This window comes from Acipenser ruthenus, chromosome 14 (genome assembly GCF_902713425.1).
Source record: "Acipenser ruthenus chromosome 14, fAciRut3.2 maternal haplotype, whole genome shotgun sequence".
Classification (NCBI taxonomy): domain Eukaryota; kingdom Metazoa; phylum Chordata; class Actinopteri; order Acipenseriformes; family Acipenseridae; genus Acipenser; species Acipenser ruthenus.
Genome location: NC_081202.1, coordinates 1268146 through 1293326, shown reverse-complemented (window position 1 = coordinate 1293326; position 25181 = coordinate 1268146). Strand labels below are relative to the sequence as shown.

The window sequence follows — 25181 nt, the reverse complement described above, 5'->3', positions numbered from 1 at the left end:
ACACACCCACTCAAACACAACACAACACAAGCAATCACAGCACACTCGAGAGCAACACCCCACCAGAACCATCACACACACACCCACTCAAACACAACACAACACAAGCAATCACAGCACACTCGAGAGCAACACCCCACCAGAACCATCACACACACACCCACTCAAACACAACACAACACAAGCAATCACAGCACACTCGAGAGCAACACCCCACCAGAACCATCACACACACACCCACTCAAACACAACACAAGCAATCACAGCACACTCGAGAGCAACACCCCACCAGAACCATCACACACACACCCACTCAAACACAACACAAGCAATCACAGCACACTCGAGAGCAACACTCCACCAGAACCATCGCTCGCTCGCTCGCACACACACTTTGGAATTCATGTGAAGCAAACTTTGTTCAAATTTTCGGACGTGTCCCGGCACTATGATCAATAGAAAGATATTTGATTGGACCTCATGGGGGGCCATCATGAAGCCAGTGGTCTCTTCATCTGTATACACACAGCTGAGAGCGATAAATGGATGCCTGTGTATCTACAGAGAACAAAACGAGCAGATTTCTTTCTTTATTTGTTACAGGTTGTAAGGAAGCCTTGTCAGGTTTGGTACTGCTCAAAACGACCTATTTATTTACTGTACCTACACTTCACAGATAATAATTCATATAACAGCGCTATACACCTGTGCCTGAAACTGGGGAAGATTCTGTATATGACGTGATTGAACATTTGCAATGCAAGTTTTCTAATGTGTATGTGCTAGATAAAGACGTTAGCATTGATGAGGGTTTGAAGTGCGTCTGCTTTGAAATCTATCACACGAAAAATCACTTCTAAAAAGTGATATTGCCTGCACAAGTATTAATGTTATTATAAAGCTGCCATGGTAAAAAATATGTTATTTATACTTATATAATGCTGCCATTGTAAAAACAAATAATGATATGTCGTGATCTATATTATAATGCTACAATTGTAAACACATTGTTGTTATTTTGTTATTTAAGTTCTGTAATACTGTATTTCCGTTTATCATAATCACAATAAAAAAGTGTGTATTTAAAAAAATATAGCAAAAATTGTTTTGAAAACTGTCCAAATTGCTTATTTGAGGGCTAAGAATGAAAGCCTTTTTACATGGAAATTGCCTAAATAAATGGTGAGCTGGGTGGTTAGTGACACGTGCGGTCACATGGCATCACATCCCAGTGCGGATCCCAGCTTATCACAGACTCAACGTGTTCTATCTGAGGATAGTACATTCAGGATTCATCCACTTAGAGACTGCAGCTTATTAGCAGGGATTCCCGTTGCCATTTATAGCTCATGGGGAATTAAGGACTTTTTAAATGTAATCAGCCAGGGGAGGGAGAATTCAGCCTGGCTGCAATCTTTCATCTGAACCTTGTAAGGGCACCGGCAGGGTCAATGCCATTATTTCACATATGTTTTTATTTGCTGTACATGCATTTTGTTTTTTTATTATTTTCAAAAGGCAGGGCTTTCTCATTCCCTGCACTAACACTGTGGGAGGTGTGGCTCAGCCTGGCTAGTTTTCTAGCAGTTAAAGAGTTTTAATAAAATGATGGTCATTCTCTACAGAGTCTTTAGATTACCATGCCTATTGTTTGGCATGGAGTGGCTTAATTCTAGCAGTGTGTCCTTAATGGAAAAGAAACTCCCCCGTGCCGCCCCGCCCTGCCCTGCTCTGCCCTGTCCTGCCCTGCCCTGCCCTGCTCTGCCCCGCTCTGCCCTCCCCACACTGCGGCAATCCTCAATGCCAGGCTCTCAACCCACAGCATCAGCCTCTCGGGCAGGCATCAGCACGAAGGGCAGAGTCTGAGCAGCAGCTTAACAACAGACACTGAAGTAACCTGAGATTAATCCTTTAGAAATAATCCTGCAAACAAGGGATAGACTCAAAACTGTCAAGTGACATTTAAAAGAAAATGTTTTCCAGGAGGTTCTAGAATATACTTACAGAAGACAGGGCATTTAGTGTAGCTATAAAACAAAATGTGACGATTATATGAAATGTTTGACAAAGAATGTAGTAGTTTATTTTTAGTATTTTAATCCTTGTCTCTAGAACAAAAGGAAAAAAAAACACACAGTGTACACAATCCATTTAGACAAACATAATAAAAATAAAAAACTGCTGTTTGGTTTGGCTGAAGCGCTGTGTAACTTGCGATGCCACCCTGCCCTCTGCTCCCTCATCCCGGCTCCATCCTCCCTCATCCCTGCTCCATCCTCCCTCATCCCTGCTCCATCCTCCCTCATCCCTGCTCCATCCTCCCTCATCCCTGCTCCATCCTCCCTCATCCCGGCTCCATCCTCCTTCATCCCTGCTCCATCCTCCTTCATCACTGCTCCATCCTCCCTCATCCCTGCTCCATCCTCCCTCATCCCTGCTCCATCCTCCCTCATCCCTGCTCCATCCTCCCTCATCCCTGCTCCATCCTCCCTCATCCCTGCTCCATCCTCCCTCATCCCGGCTCCATCCTCCTTCATCCCTGCTCCATCCTCCTTCATCCCTGCTCCATCCTCCCTCATCCCTGCTCCATCCTCCCTCATCCCTGCTCCATCCTCCCTCATCCCTGCTCCATCCTCCCTCATCCCTGCTCCATCCTCCTTCATCCCTGCTCCATCCTCCTTCATCCCTGCTCCATCCTCCTTCATCACTGCTCCATCCTCCCTCATCCCTGCTCCATCCTCCCTCATCCCTGCTCCATCCTCCCTCATCCCTGCTCCCTCATCCCTGCTCCATCCTCCCTCATCCCTGCTCCATCCTCCCTCATCCCTGCTCCATCCTCCCTCATCCCTGCTCCATCCTCCTTCATCCCTGCTCCATCCTCCTTCATCCCTGCTCCATCCTCCCTCATCCCTGCTCCATCATCCCTGCTCCATCCTCCCTCATCCCTGCTCCATCCTCCCTCATCCCTGCTCCATCCTCCCTCATCCCTGCTCCATCCTCCTTCATCCCTGCTCCATCCTCCTTCATCCCTGCTCCATCCTCCCTCATCCCTGCTCCATCCTCCCTCATCCCTGCTCCATCCTCCCTCATCCCTGCTCCATCATCCCTGCTCCAGCCTCCCTCATCCCTGCTCCATCCTCCCTCATCCCTGCTCCATCCTCCTTCATCCCTGCTCCATCCTCCTTCATCCCTGCTCCATCCTCCCTCATCCCTGCTCCATCCTCCCTCATCCCTGCTCCATCCTCCCTGCTCCATCCTCCCTCATCCCTGCTCCATCCTCCCTCATCCCTGCTCCATCCTCCTTCATCCCTGCTCCATCCTCCTTCATCCCTGCTCCATCCTCCTTCATCCCTGCTCCATCCTCCTTCATCACTGCTCCATCCTCCCTCATCCCTGCTCCATCCTCCTTCATCCCTGCTCCATCCTCCCTCATCCCTGCTCCATCCTCCCTCATCCCTGCTCCATCATCCCTCATCCCTGCTCCATCCTCCCTCATCCCTGCTCCATCCTCCTTCATCCCTGCTCCATCCTCCTTCATCCCTGCTCCATCCTCCCTCATCCCTGCTCCATCCTCCCTCATCCCTGCTCCATCCTCCTTCATCCCTGCTCCATCCTCCTTCTTCCCTGCTCCATCCTCCTTCATCCCTGCTCCATCCTCCCTCATCCCTGCTCCATCCTCCTTCATCCCTGCTCCATCCTCCCTCATCCCTGCTCCATCCTCCCTCATCCCTGCTCCATCCTCCCTCATCCCTGCTCCATCCTCCTTCATCCCTGCTCCATCCTCCTTCATCCCTGCTCCATCCTCCCTCATCCCTGCTCCATCATCCCTGCTCCATCCTCCCTCATCCCTGCTCCATCCTCCCTCATCCCTGCTCCATCCTCCCTCATCCCTGCTCCATCCTCCTTCATCCCTGCTCCATCCTCCTTCATCCCTGCTCCATCCTCCCTCATCCCTGCTCCATCCTCCTTCATCCCTGCTCCATCCTCCTTCATCCCTGCTCCATCCTCCTTCATCCCTGCTCCATCCTCCTTCATCCCTGCTCCATCCTCCCTCATCCCTGCTCCATCCTCCCTCATCCCTGCTCCATCCTCCCTCATCCCTGCTCCATCCTCCTTCATCCCTGCTCCATCCTCCTTCATCCCTGCTCCATCCTCCCTCATCCCTGCTCCATCATCCCTGCTCCAGCCTCCCTCATCCCTGCTCCAGCCTCCCTCATCCCTGCTCCATCCTCCCTCATCCCTGCTCCATCCTCCTTCATCCCTGCTCCATCCTCCTTCATCCCTGCTCCATCCTCCTTCATCCCTGCTCCATCCTCCCTCATCCCTGCTCCATCCTCCCTCATCCCCACTGGTCTTTTCCACCTGGGGCAACTTACCGTTGGCTTTCTTTTTTATTTTTGTTTTCCAGAAGCTGATGCCAGAGCAAGTTGCTGGAGAGCGAGTTCACCACTGCACAGCATCACATCAAGTCAATAAGGAGATCCAGTCTCCTTGTGTGTGTATTATTGTATTGTGTTTTACTGTCCCTGTGGTTTGAAACATGTGCCCTGTCCTGCCCTGTCCTGTACCTGCTCACTGTGCCGCGCCTCGCTTTCACGCAGGCACTCCTCGGACACCCGCAGCTCCTCCTGCAGGCGCTGCACGGTCTCCTGCAGGGACCTCGCGCTTGTCGCTTCCTCCTGGAGGCGAAGCCTCAGCTGCTCCACTTCCTCCTCCAGGCCCTGGTCCACAGTGAGGCTCACATTGGGGCTCGCCTGTCGGGAGAAAACGGGGAGTGAGGCGGGGCGAGAGAATGAGAGAGAGAGAGAGAGCGAGAGAGCGAGAGAGAGCGCGAGAGAGAGCGCGAGAGAGAGTGAGATAATACCGTTTCACAGCAAACAGACACAGAGAGAGACAGGGAGTGGACAAGATGGGAACAGAGAGGGTCAACTGCATAACAACTACAATTAAAGCTATAATTTGTATTGGAATGTGTTTAATACATTTAAAGTGAATTATAAAGAGTTTGTTTGTTTTGTCCAGCCACTGTAGTGAATGCAGGGCTGGGGGAGATGGACCTCACTCCCTGGTGGTTTTGCTTGTTTCCATGAGCCAAGATGAGACTGATTGAACTCTCAAGACAGTAAAACCTGATACTGAGCAAACCGCAATGCAACAGGAGTCTCATTTCTGACCATGGAACTGACACAGAAGAGAAAGTGAAGCAATGAAACCAGCAAACACAAAGTGAAATCATAAAGAGAAAGCGATGCGCAGGCAGGATTAGCGGGCAGTAGTGCTGGAAGAATCGATTATTCGACTGTTCTCATTGAGCTGCACAGAAATCAGCTGCTGACAATCAGGAGAGGGTCATTGGTGTCGACTGGGATCATTTACCATTCAAAGAGAAACGAGTGAAGAAACAGCTGCATGGATTTGTGGCGATTGCTGCTTTTCATAAGAGACACTGTGCAGAACAGCGACCCACACAAAACACAAGCAGCTGTTTCTTCAGTCGTTTCACTTCACTTGTTTCAGTCAACACCGACGCCCCTGACCTGCGGAGGGCTCAATCTGAACAGTGGAATCATCGGCTCGCACAGCCCTGGCACACAGAGCTGCACACGGACAGCTGGCTCTGGGATTCAGTGAAGCCAGAGCAGTCAGCAGGTGTGATCACTGCGCTCCAACTGATAGTAATAGCAAACACTGTCCCGGATTATATACAGGCAGACATGGGACCTCACAAGCTTAATAATAATCCCTCCACAGTATTGCTGTGCAGTTGTTTATAGCCAGCATCGCGCAGGGCTGTGTGCCCACTGTACTGACTGCTCCTGTGAATCTGCAGCGGCTCACAGGGCTGTGTGCCCACTGTACTGACTGCTCCTGTGAATCTGCAGCAGCTCACAGGGCTGTGTGCCCACTGTACTGACTGCTCCTGTGAATCTGCAGCGGCTCGCAGGGCTGTGTGCCCACTGTACTGACTGCTCCTGTGAATCTGCAGCGGCTCGCAGGGCTGTGTGCCCACTGTACTGACTGCTCCTGTGAATCTGCAGCGGCTCGCAGGGCTGTGTGCCCACTGTACTGACTGCTCCTGTGAATCTGCAGCGGCTCGCAGGGCTGTGTGCCCACTGTACTGACTGCTCCTGTGAATCTGCAGCGGCTTTCAGGGCTGTGTGCCCACTGTACTGACTGCTCCTGTGAATCTGCAGCGGCTCACAGGGCTGTGTGCCAACTGTACTGACTGCTCCTGTGAATCTGCAGCGGCTCGCAGGGCTGTGTGCCCACTATACTGACTGCTCCTGTGAATCTGCAGCAGCTCACAGGGCTGTGTGCCAACTGTACTGACTGCTCCTGTGAATCTGCAGCGGCTCACAGGGCTGTGTGCACACTGTACTGACTGCTCCTGTGAATCTGCAGCGGCTCGCAGGGCTGTGTGCCCACTGTACTGACTGCTCCTGTGAATCTGCAGCGGCTCGCAGGGCTGTGTGCCCACTGTACTGACTGCTCCTGTGAATCTGCAGCGGCTCGCAGGGCTGTGTGCCCACTGTACTGACTGCTCCTGTGAATCTGCAGCGGCTCACAGGGCTGTGTGTCCACTGTACTGACTGCTCCTGTGAATCTGCAGCGGCTCGCAGGGCTGTGTGCCCACTGTACTGACTGCTCCTGTGAATCTGCAGCGGCTCGCAGGGCTGTGTGTCCACTGTACTGACTGCTCCTGTGAATCTGCAGCGGCTCGCAGGGCTGTGTGTCCACTGTACTGACTGCTCCTGTGAATCTGCAGCGGCTCGCAGGGCTGTGTGCCCACTGTACTGACTGCTCCTGTGAATCTGCAGCGGCTCGCAGGGCTGTGTGTCCACTGTACTGACTGCTCCTGTGAATCTGCAGCGGCTCACAGGGCTGTGTGCCCACTGTACTGACTGCTCCTGTGAATCTGCAGCGGCTCACAGGGCTGTGTGCCAACTGTACTGACTGCTCCTGTGAATCTGCAGCGGCTCGCAGTGACATCATCCCAGGGCTGCTGCCCCCCCCCCCCCCCCCCCCCCCCCCCCCCCGACAGGCTCAGTGACATCACCCCCCCCCTTCCCCCCAACAACAAACGGCACATTCATGAAGCGACTTTTCCAGAAGATCCAAAAAAAAAAAAAGAACACAGTGGAAACATATAAAAGTAAGCAATGTACTGGCCCTGCCACAGCTGGAAACACAAAATGAGCGCTGCCCAGGAGCATTAAAAAGAACCACACCGTGATCATCACTGCATGTGCACACATGTAAGCGTGAACAATCCTCCTTCAGTAAAGTATATTACAAAAAATGAGCCCAGTTAGGTTCTGACTCATTGTGTGACCATTGGACTGACAGGTTGTGTTGTGTGTTATGTGTTGTGTGTTGTGTGCTGTGTGCTGTGTGCTGTGTGCTCTCACCCACCTCTCTCCCTGCCGCTCCTTGCTCGCTGCCTGGTGTCGTCTTCTTCAGCTCCTCGATCTGCTTGTTGAGTGACACCACCTTGGCTTTGGCTTGGAGCTTCAGCTTGGACAGCTTGGCATCTGCTGCCTCCCTCTCCTCCTGCAGGGACCAGCAGCACACAGATCAGAACCTGGATAACCAGCCCTGCTCCTGGCATCTACTGCCTCCCTCTCCTCCTGCAGGGACCAGCAGCACACAGATCAGAACCGGGATAACCAGCCCTGCTCCTGGCATCTACTGCCTCCCTCTCCTCCTGCAGGGACCAGCAGCACACAGATCAGAACCTGGATAACCAGCCCTGCTCCTGGCATCTACTGCCTCCCTCTCCTCCTGCAGGGACCAGCAGCACACAGATCAGAACCGGGATAACCAGCCCTGCTCCTGGCATCTACTGCCTCCCTCTCCTCCTGCAGGGACCAGCAGCACACAGATCAGAACCTGGATAACCAGCCCTGCTCCTGGCATCTACTGCCTCCCTCTCCTCCTGCAGGGACCAGCAGCACACAGATCAGAACCGGGATAACCAGCCCTGCTCCTGGCATCTACTGCCTCCCTCTCCTCCTGCAGGGACCAGCAGCACACAGATCAGAACCTGGATAACCAGCCCTGCTCCTGGCATCTACTGCCTCCCTCTCCTCCTGCAGGGACCAGCAGCACACAGATCAGAACCGGGATAACCAGCCCTGCTCCTGGCATCTACTGCCTCCCTCTCCTCCTGCAGGGACCAGCAGCACACAGATCAGAACCTGGATAACCAGCCCTGCTCCTGGCATCTACTGCCTCCCTCTCCTCCTGCAGGGACCAGCACCACACAGATCAGAACCTGGATAACCAGCCCTGCTCCTGGCATCTACTGCCTCCCTCTCCTCCTGCAGGGACCAGCAGCACACAGATCAGAACCTGGATAACCAGCCCTGCTCCTGGCATCTACTGCCTCCCTCTCCTCCTGCAGGGACCAGCAGCACACAGATCAGAACCTGGATAACCAGCCCTGCTCCTGGCATCTACTGCCTCCCTCTCCTCCTGCAGGGACCAGCAGCACACAGATCAGAACCGGGATAACCAGCCCTGCTCCTGGCATCTACTGCCTCCCTCTCCTCCTGCAGGGACCAGCAGCACACAGATCAGAACCTGGATAACCAGCCCTGCTCCTGGCATCTACTGCCTCCCTCTCCTCCTGCAGGGACCAGCAGCACACAGATCAGAACCTGGATAACCAGCCCTGCTCCTGGCATCTACTGCCTCCCTCTCCTCCTGCAGGGACCAGCAGCACACAGATCAGAACCTGGATAACCAGCCCTGCTCCTGGCATCTACTGCCTCCCTCTCCTCCTGCAGGGACCAGCAGCACACAGATCAGAACCTGGATAACCAGCCCTGCTCCTGGCATCTACTGCCTCCCTCTCCTCCTGCAGGGACCAGCAGCACACAGATCAGAACCTGGATAACCAGCCCTGCTCCTGGCATCTACTGCCTCCCTCTCCTCCTGCAGGGACCAGCAGCACACAGATCAGAACCTGGATAACCATCCCTGCTCCTGGCATCTACTGCCTCCCTCTCCTCCTGCAGGGACCAGCAGCACACAGATCAGAACCTGGATAACCAGCCCTGCTACTGGCATCTACTGCCTCCCTCTCCTCCTGCAGGGACCAGCAGCACACAGATCAGAACCTGGATAACCAGCCCTGCTCCTGGCATCTACTGCCTCCCTCTCCTCCTGCAGGGACCAGCAGCACACAGATCAGAACCGGGATAACCAGCCCTGCTCCTGGCATCTACTGCCTCCCTCTCCTCCTGCAGGGACCAGCAGCACACAGATCAGAACCTGGATAACCAGCCCTGCTCCTGGCATCTACTGCCTCCCTCTCCTCCTGCAGGGACCAGCAGCACACAGATCAGAACCTGGATAACCAGCCCTGCTCCTGGCATCTACTGCCTCCCTCTCCTCCTGCAGGGACCAGCAGCACACAGATCAGAACCTGGATAACCAGCCCTGCTCCTGGCATCTACTGCCTCCCTCTCCTCCTGCAGGGACCAGCAGCACACAGATCAGAACCGGGATAACCAGCCCTGCTCCTGGCATCTACTGCCTCCCTCTCCTCCTGCAGGGACCAGCAGCACACAGATCAGAACCTGGATAACCAGCCCTGCTCCTGGCATCTACTGCCTCCCTCTCCTCCTGCAGGGACCAGCAGCACACAGATCAGAACCGGGATAACCAGCCCTGCTCCTGGCATCTACTGCCTCCCTCTCCTCCTGCAGGGACCAGCAGCACACAGATCAGAACCTGGATAACCAGCCCTGCTCCTGGCATCTACTGCCTCCCTCTCCTCCTGCAGGGACCAGCAGCACACAGATCAGAACCGGGATAACCAGTCCTGCGCCAGCTACCTGCACCCCAGCGTCTTCTCCATCCACTACCACCCGGCAAAGTGTGTGTGTGTGAATGTGCTCTTATACATTATACTGCACCCTTAGAGCCCCTGTCGCTGGGGATAGCACCATCTGAAGATACAATGTCGTTACACTTCAACACAAATCAATACTCCACACAGAGATCTGCAGGTGGCACTCAACCTGGGGTAGCGATCTGAATTACACATTGATTCAACTAAGTTAGCAAAAACTAACCTCCTCCTTTACAAAAGCTGACTCACACACTGCGCTTGGAGTTTGTGTGTGGATGAAATTAAAGCTAATTCTGCTCTACATGCAAATTGATATGCAAATAAGGAGCCATCAGCACCAACACTGTTCCACTTCTGAATGATACAGCAACGGGTCAGTGGGAACATGCCTAGAAACCACTCCGGACTGTATTTGATGCAACATAGCCTTTCAGCATTGCTCTGCCAGTACTGTATGTACAAGCCATGTACCTGCATAGCTAATGTTTTATGAACGCATCAGCCCCAGTTTCTTATCTTCCTAACTGAAGCAGAGACAATAATTTCAATCAGAACGACATGACTGCATCTAATCTAGCCATTTGTTTTGTGTGTGTTATTTTAGGATACCTGGATTTCATTAAACGGACTCATAAAGGGCAAACTGCATTGGTAAGAAGCAGAGAATGAAGGGGGTAGTGGAAGTGAAATGGATGCTGGGAGTGGGCACTCTGTTCACACTGCCTAAACAATGCTTGATAAGATCAGTGGACAGTATGTAGTGTGCAGAGTATTCATGTGTAACGAGAGATGTACACCTGATAAAACTCCCAATTTCCTTTTGGTTTAAAAATCTCCCTGGGGTATAAAGGCATGACTCACATCCAGCCCGGCTCTCTGCCTGCCTCTCACCTTGAGCCTGGCCTCGCTCTGCTGCAGCTTGGCATCTCTCTCTCTGATCAGCTCCTTCAGGTGGACCACCAGCTGCTCGGTCTGAGCCAGACGCTCCAGAGCATCCTCCCCCTCCAGAGCCTGCGGGGCTGGGGGAGCCTGTGCCAGCGCCCCCTCCTGGGAACACAGATAAACAACAAGACAGTCAGCACGTGACCAGGCAAGGAAGCTCACACACACACACACACACACACACACACACACACACACACACACACACACACTCACACACACACACACTCACACACACAACAAAACTATTGGCACACGTGGCAAGGAGGCTCAGACAGCCTTTGTGAAACAGTTTCAGTTCATTAGTGTTTTTATTTAGTTTAAAACCTGAAACAAAGAATCTCAGACTACTTTGTGTGGCAAGAGGCCAAACCAGGACAAAAGACTTGCTCTTATCTTCTCTCTCCACTTGGAGGTATTCAGAGTGAATTCAAACACCTGCTCTTCAGTTGCTTTGCCCAGAATGATAACCCAATTAACAGCACTGAACCAGCAGGGGTCAAAACTGGAACATGATCTGAGGGGAGCACTTGATTCTAAATGACCATCCGAATCAGGGGTACTAACAATCACAGAGTATTTAACACATTCACCTCATAACGGACAGCACTAAACGATGTGATTACCTACAGGTAAAACCCGACAGTCACTAAAGCAGGGCGGTAACAGCAGACGCACGTTTATAGATTCCTGTGAATCCCGCTCACCTCAGATTCATGCTCAGGCGGCTCCTCTCCGTCCCCCGACAGCTCCTGCAGGACAGAGTTCACACCCTTGGCCAGGCCGGACAGTCGGCTCAGCATCGCCGCTCTGGGGACAGACAGTGGGACTGCGTTAACCAGGGCACAAACCACAAGCATGCACACACATGCACACACACACTGACACGCACACAAAGACTAATGAAGGTTTGCAGTGATAAAGTAAACACAAACCTATTTTCCAACAGCACTGTCTTGACCCTGTGAGATGGTTAAACTGGGGAACTGGACTTTGCTCAACTGTGGGACGTTTTCAATGTGCTCTTAACTTTCTGGGAAAGAAAGCTCTTGATTTAGGCCCTTGCTTGTATTTGTCTTTTAAAAGCAGTCAAAATGTACACTTCCTGTGCCGCCTGGTTGAGAAACCGAACTCCTTTCTCAAAGCTGCTCTGCAAAGGGCTTTTGTTAGCATGATGTGTAACTAAGCTGCAGCTCTCTCTGCTAATTACCGGACAGGTATAGCAACTAAAGCCTTGAAACATCCTGCCAAGTGATCACAATGAAACCGTCTCACAGCAAAACCACCAACAGAGAGTGAGAGGGAGAGAGGGAGAGGGAGGGGGAGAGAGGGAGAGGGAGAGAGGGAGAGAGAGGGAGAGAGGGAGAGGGAGAGGGAGAGAGGGAGAGGGAGAGGGGGAGAGGGGGAGAGGGAGAGGGACAGGGAGAGGGAGAGGGGGAGAGGGAGAGGGACAGGGAGAGGGAGAGGGAGAGAGGGAGAAGCGAATCCCAGGATTTAAAGGAATGAGCTGCAGTATGAACGGAACTGCATATATTTAGCCTGGTTCCAAAGAAGGATGAGGGGGGACTTGATTAGAGTTTTTGAAATCTTAAATGAAAGTGACAAAGTGACCCTGAACCAATGCTTTGAGCTCAGCAGAGCCCCTTCTTTACACAGAGAATGGGGAGGGTATGGAATGGGCTACGCTGTTGACACTGAATGACTGAGGGCTGTTTCTGTAAAGATTCCTAAAAGCACAACTCAGCAGGTGGGTTTCAGAAATGACCATCACAAGGGAGTGTTCAGCTGTAATTGCTGCAGCCTAACTATGCAATTGCGAGTTAGCACAGAATTGTGGTCATTGTTCAACCCACCCCTGTGCTTTCCTATTACTGCAGTATGCAGATGGACACAACCTAAAAACTACAGTTCACCTAAGTCTGTGTACCCGTACATACATACATACATAAATACATACATACATACATACATACACGCTGTAAAAACATACAGGCAAAACTTCAGACTTCTGTTGTTTTCGGCCCTTTATGATGTAATACAACAACATCCATTGATCCAACAATGATGAATACAATGACTTTGGTTCAAGCAAGTATAAGTGTGACAAAATACAATTCAATGATACAGCAGATAAGTGTCAGTGATAGTTACATCAGGATATAATTAAATACAAAATACTACAGATTAAACTAACCTGTATGTTTGCTCCGTAGTTTCAAATAATTATTTTTCTCCAGGAATCAAGGACAGAAGCCACATCATCAGAAATCCCGGAACAAAAACTAAACAACGCTGATTGGGTAATTCCGGTTTGCGTCAGGGGTAGTCTCAAAATTACTCAGTTAATAAAAAACAGCGTTCTCAGGGCAGGGGCCGTGCATGCGACATATATGTCTTTACAAACCGTGGCGATAATACCCTTCTTATTAAAAAGTACATTAGGTTTATATCAAGTGTGGGCTCTTTGTGTACCCTATTCTGAGTCGCTTTAGTGTATTCTGTATTTACAATACACGCAGCACGCCACGCAGCAGAACAGAGCCAAGTTTCCAAAACATCGCCCTAGGGCTGCAGTAGCACTTCCGTGTGAGACGGCGAGGCGAGGCTCAGGTTCAGTGAACGGGGTTCCATAACCCCCTGTGTTTGGTGGTCCGGCTGCTTCTCCTCAGTTTCATCGCTCTAATGGTCTGAGGCATTTGTTCCCCTCTGAAAGGGGGTGTCTGTAGTTGGAAGATGAGGTCAGATCTATTCAATAACCCCCTTCTGCTCCAAAACCGACTAAAAGACTACAAAGTGCTAGTCCTGCCTAATCACTGCTTACCTAGCAGTGGCTATGTTTGTACCGGCTGTGTAAGTAATAGGGTGCGTTAACGAGAGGCAGACTTTGCTAAGTCTGCGCAGATTCTGCAAACATTCTGAAAATTCATTGGCTACTTGCTCCGATTCTGTGCAGATTCTGCGCAGAATGACGAAAGTCTGCGTGTCGTGAACGCACCCATATTGTCATTTCAAGAGTGCATACGAAGTTTATATTCAGCAGCATTAGCTGACTGTTTCCTGCTTGAGTGCTGTTTCATCTGCTTGGGTACTGTGCTATATGGCCACTGCTGTAATAAACAAACTCTGCTTGAAAACCTCAAGCAGTAAACTCAGTAATGCTTATGAGCCCAACACTACCTGTACTGGTGCTTGGTGCTATGCAGTCAGTCACTGTACTGGCTTTGGTTGTGAAGTTTTAGCATGGCATTGTAACTATGTCATGCCAAGCAGCGTAGGGCCTTCCTGTAAGGTACAAGGCAGGCAGCCCTACCAGCTGCAACACAAGAACGCAGACTCCAGGCTTGTCATCCGAGGTGTCCGAGGCAGGCACGATCATTACATGGGATTTGGGGAAGGCAGATTTCCTGTGCAGGGGGCAGGTAAAGTTCACTTGTCTGTGTAGGCATCCCTGGTTTAATTCCAGCCTGGCTCGTGTTTTGCATGATTGTGAAGCAGGCTGGTCCTGCTGTGTGTTGTGTGCTGGCACCTACACAAGAGAGGCAGTCTCCCTGCTGGGGACTGTTCTCTTTCTCAGATCAGGGACCGGACTACCCCATGACTGCATCCCTTCAGCCTGGCTCGTGTTTTGCATGATTGTGAAGCAGGCTGGTCCTGCTGTGTGTTGTGTGCTGGCACCTATATGAGAGAGGTGGTCTCCCTGCTGGAGACTGTTCTCTGTCTCAGATCAGGGACCGGACTACCCCATGACTGCATCCCTTCAGCCTGGCTCGTGTTTTGCATGATTATGATGCAGGCTGGTCCTGCTGTGTGTTGTGTGCTGGCACCTATATGAGAGAGGTGGTCTCCCTGCTGGAGACTGTTCTCTTTCTCAGATCAGGGACCGGACTACCCCGTGACTGCATCCCTTCAGTCTGGCTCGTGTTTTGCATGATTGTGAAGCAGGCTGGTCCTGCTGTGTGTTGTGTGCTGGCACCTACACAAGAGAGGCAGTCTCCCTGCTGGGGACTGTTCTCTTTCTCAGATCAGGGACCGGACTACCCCATGACAGCATCCCTTCAGCCTGGCTCGTGTTTTGCATGATTGTGAAGCAGGCTGGTCCTGCTGTGTGTTGTGTGCTGGCACCTATATGAGAGAGGTGGTCTCCCTGCTGGAGACTGTTCTCTGTCTCAGATCAGGGACCGGACTACCCCATGACTGCATCCCTTCAGCCTGGCTCGTGTTTTGCATGATTATGATGCAGGCTGGTCCTGCCGTGTGTTGTGTGCTGGCACCTATATGAGAGAGGTGGTCTCCCTGCTGGAGACTGTTCTCTTTCTCAGATCAGGGACCGGACTACCCCGTGACTGCATCCCTTCAGTCTGGCTCGTGTTTTGCATGATTGTGAAGCAGGCTGGTCCTGCTGTGTGTTGTGTGCTGGCACCTACACAAGAGAGGCAGTCTCCCTGCTGGGGACTGTTCTCTTTCTCAGATCAGGGACCGGACTACCCCATGACTGCATCCCTTCAGCCTGGCTCGTGTTTTGCATGATTGTGAAGCAGGCTGGTCCTGCTGTGTGTTGTGTGCTGGCACCTATATGAGAGAGGTGGTCTCCCTGCTGGAGACTGTTCTCTTTCTCAGATCAGGGACCGGACTACCCCATGACTGCATCCCTTCAGCCTGGCTCGTGTTTTGCATGATTGTGAAGCAGGCTGGTCCTGCTGTGTGTTGTGTGCTGGCACCTACACAAGAGAGGCAGTCTCCCTGCTGGGGACTGTTCTCTTTCTCAGATCAGGGACCGGACTACCCCATGACTGCATCCCTTCAGCCTGGCTCGTGTTTTGCATGATTGTGAAGCAGGCTGGTCCTGCCGTGCATGACAAAGCATGGGAAATGTGGCAGTGTCACTCATACACAGGATCCTGGATATTTATCTTGGTAATCGCTACTAATACTGGCAAGAAAAGGACACTATGTCTGATATGACAAGACAGAGAACCAATAAAACAATACAGTTCGGTTCACGTGTGCTATAATATGTATTTGTTTCAAGGGTTAGGGCTGTTTGCCCTTATGTTTACTTGAAATGTGTCCTGCATGTCACACAGCACTGCCCTTTACACATGCATTTACCATGGTTTGCCATGTGTATCTGATATGCTTTTTATCATACGCCTCATTACAATGCTTACCTATGCTTTATCATGATTAATCACACTTTGCTAGGGGGATAATTCTGGCCCTGGCTGGGACTATGCCCGGGGTTGCTACAGACCCTGCTGGTTGGTCCTGCAAGTCCCATGGTGCCGTTCCACTGTGTACTGACTGGCTTCTTATAACGAAACACCACAAATATAAAGAAAAAATGACTTGTGTTATTGAACCTGAAATCATGCTGTCTGTGCAAAGACCGGCGAGTGATCTTTCAGTGTCTTACAAAGATTAAAACAAAGCTCTTCAGAAACACCGGCTCTTAAAGGCCATGTAAGGTGATGCTATGAAATAGCTCAACACAGAGGGAGCCATGGATAGAGGTGCTGTATTAACAAAACCTCTGCCGGGACTGTCAGACACATGTATAAGGGCAGTCCTTTTCTGTTTCAGTGTGTGTCCTTCTGTGCTCTGCTAGATATGGCTTCAAGTTACAGCATTATAATGTAAACCATTGTAAAACCATTCCACATTGCTGGCTATCGTCTGGGTCTTTAATTAATTCCCAGGCTCAGGAACCCATCTTTCCCATCAGCTTTTGCCAATTTTACCCATCGAGTAGCAGCAATCTGTCCTGTTGAGTTGCCAGCCCCTTTTAAACAGAAAGCTTCAGTCCTCCTCGCTTCCATTACGGTAATCTGCTACTGCCTACACTGAGTAACAAGACTAATTCTGTTCTGAACTTGTAAACACTCTGTTAATACCTTCCACTACCTTCCACACTGTCTCCCAGTGCAGAGAGAGAGAGAGAGAGAGAGAGAGAGAGAGAGAGGCTGCTACAGATCTACATTCTGAAAGCCCTTAATTCAGCGTTATAATAAAGGTTCAGGTTAAAGCCCTTGATTGGATCAGCAGCAGATCAATCCCGTTTAAAAGCCGCAGCCACTAAGAAGCCACGCCTGTGTTGAGTGACTGTGCTGAGTGAAGCTTGAGCCTGAGCTTCCCCCTCACAGTAGACCAAGCAGGCTGAGAAGAAGCAGCTTTGTCGCCTGATACCGCCACCTCTCTCTCTCTCTCTCTCTCTCTCTCTCTCTCTCTCCGACCCTCGCTATCCTCGGTGGCAATGGGCAACGATAACAGCTCAGCGATAGACGACATGCAGGCGGTGGAGATCCATCACTGGTACAAGAAGTTCATGAAGGAGTGCCCGTCCGGACAGCTCACCCTGCACGAGTTCAAGCAGTTCTTCGGACTGAGGGGTTTGGACCCTGAAGCCGACGCCTACATCGAGCAGATGTTCCGCACCTTCGACATGAACAAGGTGAGGACCCTGACCTGGTAAACCCCGGGGTGCTGCAGTGATGGGGTGAGGGGACATCGGAGCAGCCTGCAGACTGCTCTAGCTGCATGGTTAACCTGGAGGGAAACGCTTTCATAAAGAGCCAGCCTGAGGGCTCTACAGCTACAGCCAAAATTTTTACATCACCTGCAATTTTAGGATTAAGACATCATGTAAAAAAAAAAAAACAATATGAACATAATTCAGATCTTTTATTTAACATCATATAATCAAATAAACTACAAAATGATATTGCAAGTGTCTATCATAAGCCATAATAGTAGTACAGTATTTCATGTTAGATTTTTGTCTATACAAGCGAGTCTAGTCTAGCTGCCCCTAGACCTGTGAGAACTGCCTGGCAGTAGATTGTGTGATTGATTGAGTGTGTGCGTGTGTGGAGTAGATTGTGTGATTGAGTGTATGTGTGTTTGTGGAGTAGATTGTGTGATTGAGTGTATGTGTGTGTGTGGAGTAGATTGTGTGATTGAGTGTGTGTGTGTGTGGAGTAGATTGTGTGATTGAGTGTGTGTGTGTGTGGAGTAGATTGTGTGATTGAGTGTGTGTGTGTGGAGTAGATTGTGTGATTAAGTGTATGTGTGTGTGTGTGGAGTAGATTGTGTGATTGAGTGTGTGTGTGTGTGTGTGTGTGTGTGGAGAAGATTGTGTGATTGAGTGTGTGTGTGTGTGTGGAGTAGATTGTGTGATTGAGTGTGTGTGTGGAGTAGATTGTGTGATTGAGTATGTGTGTGTGTGGAGTAGATTGTGTGATTGAGTGTGTGTGTGTGTGTGGAGTAGATTGTGTGATTGAGTGTGTGTGTGTGTGGAGTAGATTGTGTGATGAGTGTGTGTGTGTGTGGAGTAGATTGTGTGATTGAGTGTGTGTGTGTGTGGAGTAGATTGTGTGATTGAGTGTGTGTGTGTGGAGTAGATTGTGTGATTGAGTGTATGTGTGTGTGTGGAGTAGATTGTGTGATTGGGTATGTGTGTGTGTGGAGTAGATTGTGTGATTGAGTGTGTGTGTGTGTGTGGAGTAGATTGTGTGATTGAGTGTGTGTGTGTGTGTGGAGTAGATTGTGTGATTGAGTGTGTGTGTGTGGAGTAGATTGTGTGATTGAGTGTGTGTGTGGAGTAGATTGTGTGATTGAGTGTGTGTGTGTAGAGTAGATTGTGTGATTGAGTGTGGAGTAGATTGTGTGATTGAGTGTGTTGTGGAGTAGATTGTGTGATGGAGTGTGTGTGTGTGTGGAGTAGATTGTGTGATTGAGTGTGTGTGTGGAGAAGATTGTGTGATTGAGTGTGTGTGTGTGTGGAGTAGATTTTGTGATTGAGTGTGTGTGTGGAGAAGATTGTGTGATTGAGTGTGTGTGTGTGTGGAGTAGATTGTGTGATTGAGTGTGTGTGTGTGGAGTAGATTGTGTGATTGAGTGTGTGTGTGGAGTAGATTGTGTGATTGAGTGTGTGTGTGTGTGTATGGAGTAGATTGTGTGATTGAGTGTGTTTGTGTGTGGAGTAGATTGTGTGATTGAGTGTGTGTGTGTGGAGAAGATTGTGTGATTGAGTGTGTTTGTGTGTGGAGTAGATTGTGTGATTGAGTGTGTGTGTGTGTGGAGTAGATTGTGTGATTGAGTGTGTGTGTGTGTGTGGAGTAGATTGTGTGATTGAGTGTGTTTGTGTGTGGAGTAGATTGTGTGATTGAGTGTGTGTGTGTGGAGAAGATTGTGTGATTGAGTGTGTTTGTGTGTGGAGTAGATTGTGTGATTGAGTGTGTGTGTGTGTGTGGAGTAGATTGTGTGATTGAGTGTGTTTGTGTGTGGAGTAGATTGTGTGATTGAGTGTGTGTGTGTGTGGAGAAGATTGTGTGATTGAGTGTGTTTGTGTGTGGAGTAGATTGTGTGATTGAGTGTGTGTGTGTGTGGAGTAGATTGTGTGATTGAGTGTGTGTGTGTGTGTGTGTGGAGTAGATTGTGTGATTGAGTGTGTTTGTGTGTGGAGTAGATTGTGTGATTGAGTGTGTGTGTGTGTGGAGAAGATTGTGTGATTGAGTGTGTGTGTGTGTGGAGTAGATTGTGTGATTGAGTGTGTGTGTGTGTGGAGTAGATTGTGTGATTGAGTGTGTGTGTGTGGAGTAGATTGTGTGATTGAGTGTGTGTGTGTGTGGAGTAGATTGTGTGATTGAGTGTGTTTGTGTGGAGTAGATTTTGTGATTGAGTGTGTGTGTGGAGAAGATTGTGTGATTGAGTGTGTGTGTGTGTGGAGTAGATTGTGTGATTGAGTGTGTGTGTGTGGAGTAGATTTTGTGATTGTGTGTGTGGAGTAGATTTTGTGATTGAGTGTGTGTGTGTGTGGAGTAGATTGTGTGATTGAGTGTGTGTGTGTGGAGTAGATTTCAGGATGTTTCATTATTAAACATTTATTAAAGCAGAAAAAACAGTACCTGCTAAATTGTACAATATTTAGTTTTTTATGTCCTTTCAGTTTTCACGTTTGCTGTATTTATTTTTAAGTGATAAAAATATATATTTACCCTATTCTTTCAGAAATGGGCTTTTTCACAGGGAGCTCCATATTACACAGCAATGGGTAAATTTCACAGAAATCTTGACACCATGAATAAAATACCCACTGTACTGTGGGAAATGAACATGTATTGCAAGTATATGAAGATGGGCTGAATATCTACTCAGACATTAAAATGTCTCTGTATAGTAGGGTAGAGTGCAAGTGTTTCATTGGTTGGCTCACAGGCCCTCTCTCTCTCTCAGGACGGCTATATCGACTTCATGGAGTACGTGGCAGCCCTGAGTCTGGTGCTGCGTGGTAAGATGGAGCAGAAGCTGCGTTGGTACTTCAAGCTCTACGACGTGGACGGCAACGGCTGCATCGACCGCTATGAGCTCCTCAACATCATCAAGGTACGTGCTCGGCAGCGCCCCCGGGGGGTGGGCATGTGTGCTGAACCACAATGTAACTTCAGAGACACCCGTACAGTGTCTTATCCAGGGCCGCTCACAGTTTAATTCAACATCACTTCCCAGTGCATTTAGCAGCCAGCGCTCACAGCCCCGGAGACTGCGGTGTCTCTTACGTGCGCATTATTACCAAAAGCAGTTTTTGTTGGAACCTGAACACCTGGACCTCAGTGAAATAAATGTTAAGAAGGAGAGGAAGATTTAATTCAATGCAACACTTGATCTGCACAGTGCAGTACAGCGCCTCGCTACACAGAGATCAGTTGATTTGCACAGTGCAGTACAGCGCCTCCCTACACAGAGATCAGTTGATTTGCACAGTGCAGTACAGCGCCTCCCTACACAGAGATCAGTTGATCTGCACAGTGCAGTACAGCGCCTCCCTACACAGAGATCAGTTGATCTGCACAGTGCAGTACAGCGCCTCGCTACACAGAGATCAGTTGATCTGCACAGTGCAGTACAGCGCCTCGCTACACAGAGATCAGTTGATCTGCACAGTGCAGTACAGCGCCTCCCTACACAGAGATCAGTTGATCTGCACAGTGCAGTACAGTGCCTCGCTACACAGAGATCAGTTGATCTGCACAGTGCAGTACAGCGCCTCCCTACACAGAGATCAGTTGATCTGCACAGTGCAGTACAGCGCCTCTCCACACAGAGATCAGTTGCACTTGAACCCTGTGAAGGTCAAGCCCCCTCCCTCCTCCCCCAGTCTCTTTTCTAAGCGGCTCTGCTCATTCTTTCCTGGGGGGGATTACACTTCTCACTCCTGTATTTATAGTTGCTGCTGATCGGCTTTGGATAAAATACTAATGAGATTTGAACATGAAGAATCTGCAACAGGACCTTCCTAGAGTTTATCCACCCCATCCCTCCCCCCCTCTCTTCATCTCAGTCCAATTCAACTCAATTCAGTGATGCTTTGCCAACGTGTTGTATTAGATACAGCAAAAGTAAATGCATTTAGAAATGTGAACTAACAGTTTCCCCTCCCTCGCTCTCCTCCAGGCTATCAGGGCAATCAATGGCTGTGATCAGGTTTCATCAGTGGAGGAGTTCACGAACAGAGTGTTTGACAAGATCGACGTGAATGGAGATGGTGGGTCACTGTCTATTTCAGTTTCATAATGTATCTAAGTGCCTCACTCTTTTTTTGATGGACTCCCAAAAATGTCAGTCTTAGGACCTAGCAGGGACATGCCGTAGTGCCATGACTTCCTGAGTGCCATTTCCAGACCAAGAGGCTGGGAATCGGATCGTTCACCAGGGGAACTCTTCAGAGCTTATTGCGAGGTTAATAAAGTGAACATTAGCCATTCGGTCCAACAGCTTTTATCAGAGAGTTGACAGAGTCCATCTACAAGCAAGAGAATAAGAGTGTGATCTATACAGTACAGTGTGAACACTAAATAAAAACTAACAGCACAAGGATATATACAGTACAGTGTGGACACTAAATTAGAACTAACAGCACAAGGATATATACAGTACAGTGTGGACACTAAATTAGAACTAACAGCACAAGGATCTATACAGTACAGTGTGGACACTAAATTAGAACTAACAGCACAAGGATCTATACAGTACAGTGTGGACACTAAATTAGAACTAACAGCACAAGGATGCAGCATCGACAGTGGATAACTGCAAAGCATACGACATGGTTTATTTAGATTTCCAGAAAGCTTTTGACAAAGTCCTGCATAAAAGATTAATTCTCAAACTGAATGCAGTAGGGATTCAAGGAAATGCATGCACATGGATTAGGGAGTGGTTAACATGTAGAAAACAGAAAGTACTGATTAGAGGAGAAACCTCAAAATGGAGTGAGGTAACCAGTGGTGTACCACAGGTATCAGTATTAGGTCCTCTGCTATTCCTAATCTACATTAATGATTTAGATTCTGTTATAGTAAGCAAACTTGTTAAATTTGCAGACGACACAAAAATAGTAGGAGTGGCAGACACTGTTGAAGCAGCAAAGGTCATTCAAAATGATCTAGACAGCATTCAGAACTGGGCAGACACATGGCAAATGACATTTAATAGAGAAAAGTGTAAGGTACTGCATTATAAATATCATATGGGAGATACTGAAATTGAAGAAGGAATCTATGAAAAATATCTAGGAGTTAATGTTGACTCAGAAATGTCTTCATCTAGACAATGTGGGGAAGCTATAAAAAAGGCCAACAAGATGCTCAGATATATTGTGAGAAGTGTTGAATTTAAATCAAGGGAAGTAATGTTAAAACTTTACAATGCATTAGTAAGACCTCACCTAGAATATTGTGTCCAGTTTTGGTCACTTCGCTACAAAAAGGATATTGCTGCTCTAGAAAGAGTGCAAAGAAGAGCAACCAGAATTATCCCAGGTTTAAAAGGCATGTCATATGCAGACAGACTAAAATAACTGAATCTATTCAGTCTTGAACAAAGAAAAATACGCTGCGATTTGTCTCTGCCTGTCCCCTCTCTGTGATCTCTCTGTCTCTGCCTGTCCCCTCTGTGATCTGTCTCTGCCTATCCCCTCTCTGTGATCTCTCTGTCTCTGCCTGTCCCCTCTGTGAGCTCTCTGTCTCTGCCTGTCCCCTCTCTGTGAGCTCTCTGTCTCTGCCTGTCACCTCTCTGTGAGCTGTCTCTGCCTGTCCTCTCCCTGTGAGTTCTCTCTCTGCCTGTCTCCTCTCTGTAAGCTCTGTCTCTGTCTGTCCCCTCTCTAGGTGAGCTGTCCCTGGATGAGTTTGTGGAGGGGGCCCGGAAAGACGAGGAGTTCATGGAGGTGATGATGAAGAGCTTGGACTTGACCCACATTGTCGCCATGATACGCAGTAGAAGACACAGTGTGTGAAAAGACCCCCCAAACCCACCCCCACCCTGTTTTTTTTTATAATTGCATTATTTTAGTGACCTTTTTTTGTTCAAATAAGTTCCCTGAATGTCTTGAGACTACGAGAAATCGCTGAGCGGTTTGTGAATGTGAACGATGATCCGTCTCTCAGTCCGAGTGGTTTGTGAATGTGAACGATGATCCGTCTCTCAGTCCGAGTGGTTTGTGAATGTGAACGATGATCCGTCTCTCAGTCCGAGTGGTTTGTGAATGTGAACGATGATCCGTCTCTCAGTCCCTGAGTGGTTTGTGAATGTGAACGATGATCCGTCTCTCAGTCCGAGTGGTTTGTGAATGTGAACGATGATCCGTCTCTCAGTCCGAGTGGTTTGTGAATGTGAACGATGATCCGTCTCTCAGTCCGAGCGGTTTGTGAATGTGAACGATGATCCGTCTCTCAGTCCGAGTGGTTTGTGAATGTGAACGATGATCCGTCTCTCAGTCTGTGTGGTTTGTGAATGTGAACGATGATCCGTCTCTCAGTCCGAGCGGTTTGTGAATGTGAACGATGATCCGTCTCTCAGTCCGAGTGGTTTGTGAATGTGAACGATGATCCGTCTCTCAGTCCCCGAGTGGTTTGTGAATGTGAACGATGATCCGTCTCTCAGTCCGAGCGGTTTGTGAATGTGAACGATGATCCGTCTCTCAGTCCGAGCGGTTTGTGAATGTGAACGATGATCCGTCTCTCAGTCCGAGTGGTTTGTGAATGTGAACGATGATCCGTCTCTCAGTCCGAGTGGTTTGTGAATGTGAACGATGATCCGTCTCTCAGTCCGAGTGGTTTGTGAATGTGAACGATGATCCGTCTCTCAGTCCGAGCGGTTTGTGAATGTGAACGATGATCCGTCTCTCAGTCCCCGAGCGGTTTGTGAATGTGAACGATGATCCGTCTCTCAGTCCCAGTGCTGTCTGCAGGTGCAGTCCTGCTGTAGAGATGCCATGAGGAGACACTGCAGCTCAGACACTCAGCAAGTAATGTGCCTTCTTTAGAACGCTTTTAAAAAGAGAAGGTTACTGCTTCACTGAACTGTGGTGTTTTTATTTGTACAATAAATATATAAAATTGTAATCTGGTTTCATGTTTTTTTTTTGGTTTTTTTTTTTTTTTTAATATGTTCGCCTTAAATGAAATTGTCCCCATTCTAACTCAAATTGTTATTGAGAGTGATCCAGAGCCCCTGCTATAGACTGGGGTAGCTGGGAGCACAGCCACTGCTGACAAAGCTTTGCCATCAGTGCCCTGGCTGGGTTTAAGAATATTGCTCTATTATCAGTTCTCTTTTTCCAGCGTTGTGGATCGCGTCTGCACAGTGTGATACGGTACAATGTGCAGGCGTGCTATGCTATGAGGTCAGGCTTAACTTACCGTGATTAAAAACACTGTAAACAAAGACACCGGCGGGCACACAACACTAAAATACAGTGTGGACGGTCACAACAGTAAAATACAGTGCGGACAGTAAAATACAGTAAAATACAGTGCGGACGGTCACAACAGTAAAATACAGTGCGGACGGTCACAACAGTAAAATACAGTGCGGACGGTCACAACAGTAAAATACAGTGCGGACGCTCACAACAGTAAAATACAGTGCGGACGGTCACAACAGTAAAATAGAGTGCGGACGCTCACAACAGTAAAATAGAGTGCGGACAGTCACAACAGTAAAATACAGTGCAGACGCTCACAACAGTAAAATACAGTGTGGACAGTAAAATACAGTGCGGACGGCCACAACAGTAAAATACAGTGCGGACAGTAAAATACAGTGTGGATGCTCACAACAGTAAAATACAGTGCGGACAGTAAAATACAGTGTGGACGCTCACAACAGTAAAATACAGTGCAGACGCTCACAACAGTAAAATACAGTGTGGATTGTTCCCTGAGTGTCAAACAATGTGTATAACATGTAAATCAATAGAGCATGAGAACATAGGAACGTTTACAAACGAGAGGAGGCCTTTTGGCCCATCTTGCTTGTTTGGTTGTTAGTAGCTTATTGATCCCAGAATTTCGTCAAGCAGCTTCTTGAAGGATCCCAGGGTGTC

The 25181-nt window shown here is 49.1% G+C and overlaps 3 protein-coding genes across 5 annotated transcripts in view; 2 read left to right on the top strand and 1 right to left on the bottom strand.

Moving 5' to 3' along the window:
* The window catches only part of LOC117973531 (golgin subfamily B member 1-like), a 43702-nt gene extending 30032 nt beyond the window's left edge, over positions 1-13670 (bottom strand). For all 3 annotated transcript variants that reach the window (XM_058985492.1, XM_058985493.1, XM_058985494.1), the window contains exons 1-5: positions 12996-13670; positions 11509-11611; positions 10751-10906; positions 7414-7551; positions 4569-4754 (exon numbers count right to left, since the gene is read on the bottom strand). In XM_058985492.1, the coding sequence (XP_058841475.1) occupies positions 4569-4754; positions 7414-7551; positions 10751-10906; positions 11509-11604 (576 nt within the window). In that variant the 5' untranslated portion in view covers positions 11605-11611; positions 12996-13670. The remainder of the gene's footprint in view (positions 1-4568; positions 4755-7413; positions 7552-10750; positions 10907-11508; positions 11612-12995) is intronic.
* The window catches only part of LOC131697377 (uncharacterized), an 81728-nt gene that overhangs the window by 54272 nt on the left and 2275 nt on the right, over positions 1-25181 (top strand). The window lies entirely within an intron of this gene.
* Positions 16774-24198, top strand: LOC117419417 (guanylyl cyclase-activating protein 1-like). The gene is made up of 4 exons (XM_034032145.3): positions 16774-17249; positions 20033-20182; positions 21251-21341; positions 22963-24198. Exons 1-4 carry the CDS (start codon positions 17052-17054, stop codon positions 23088-23090), a joined length of 567 nt encoding a protein of 188 aa, XP_033888036.1. The 5' UTR covers positions 16774-17051; the 3' UTR covers positions 23091-24198.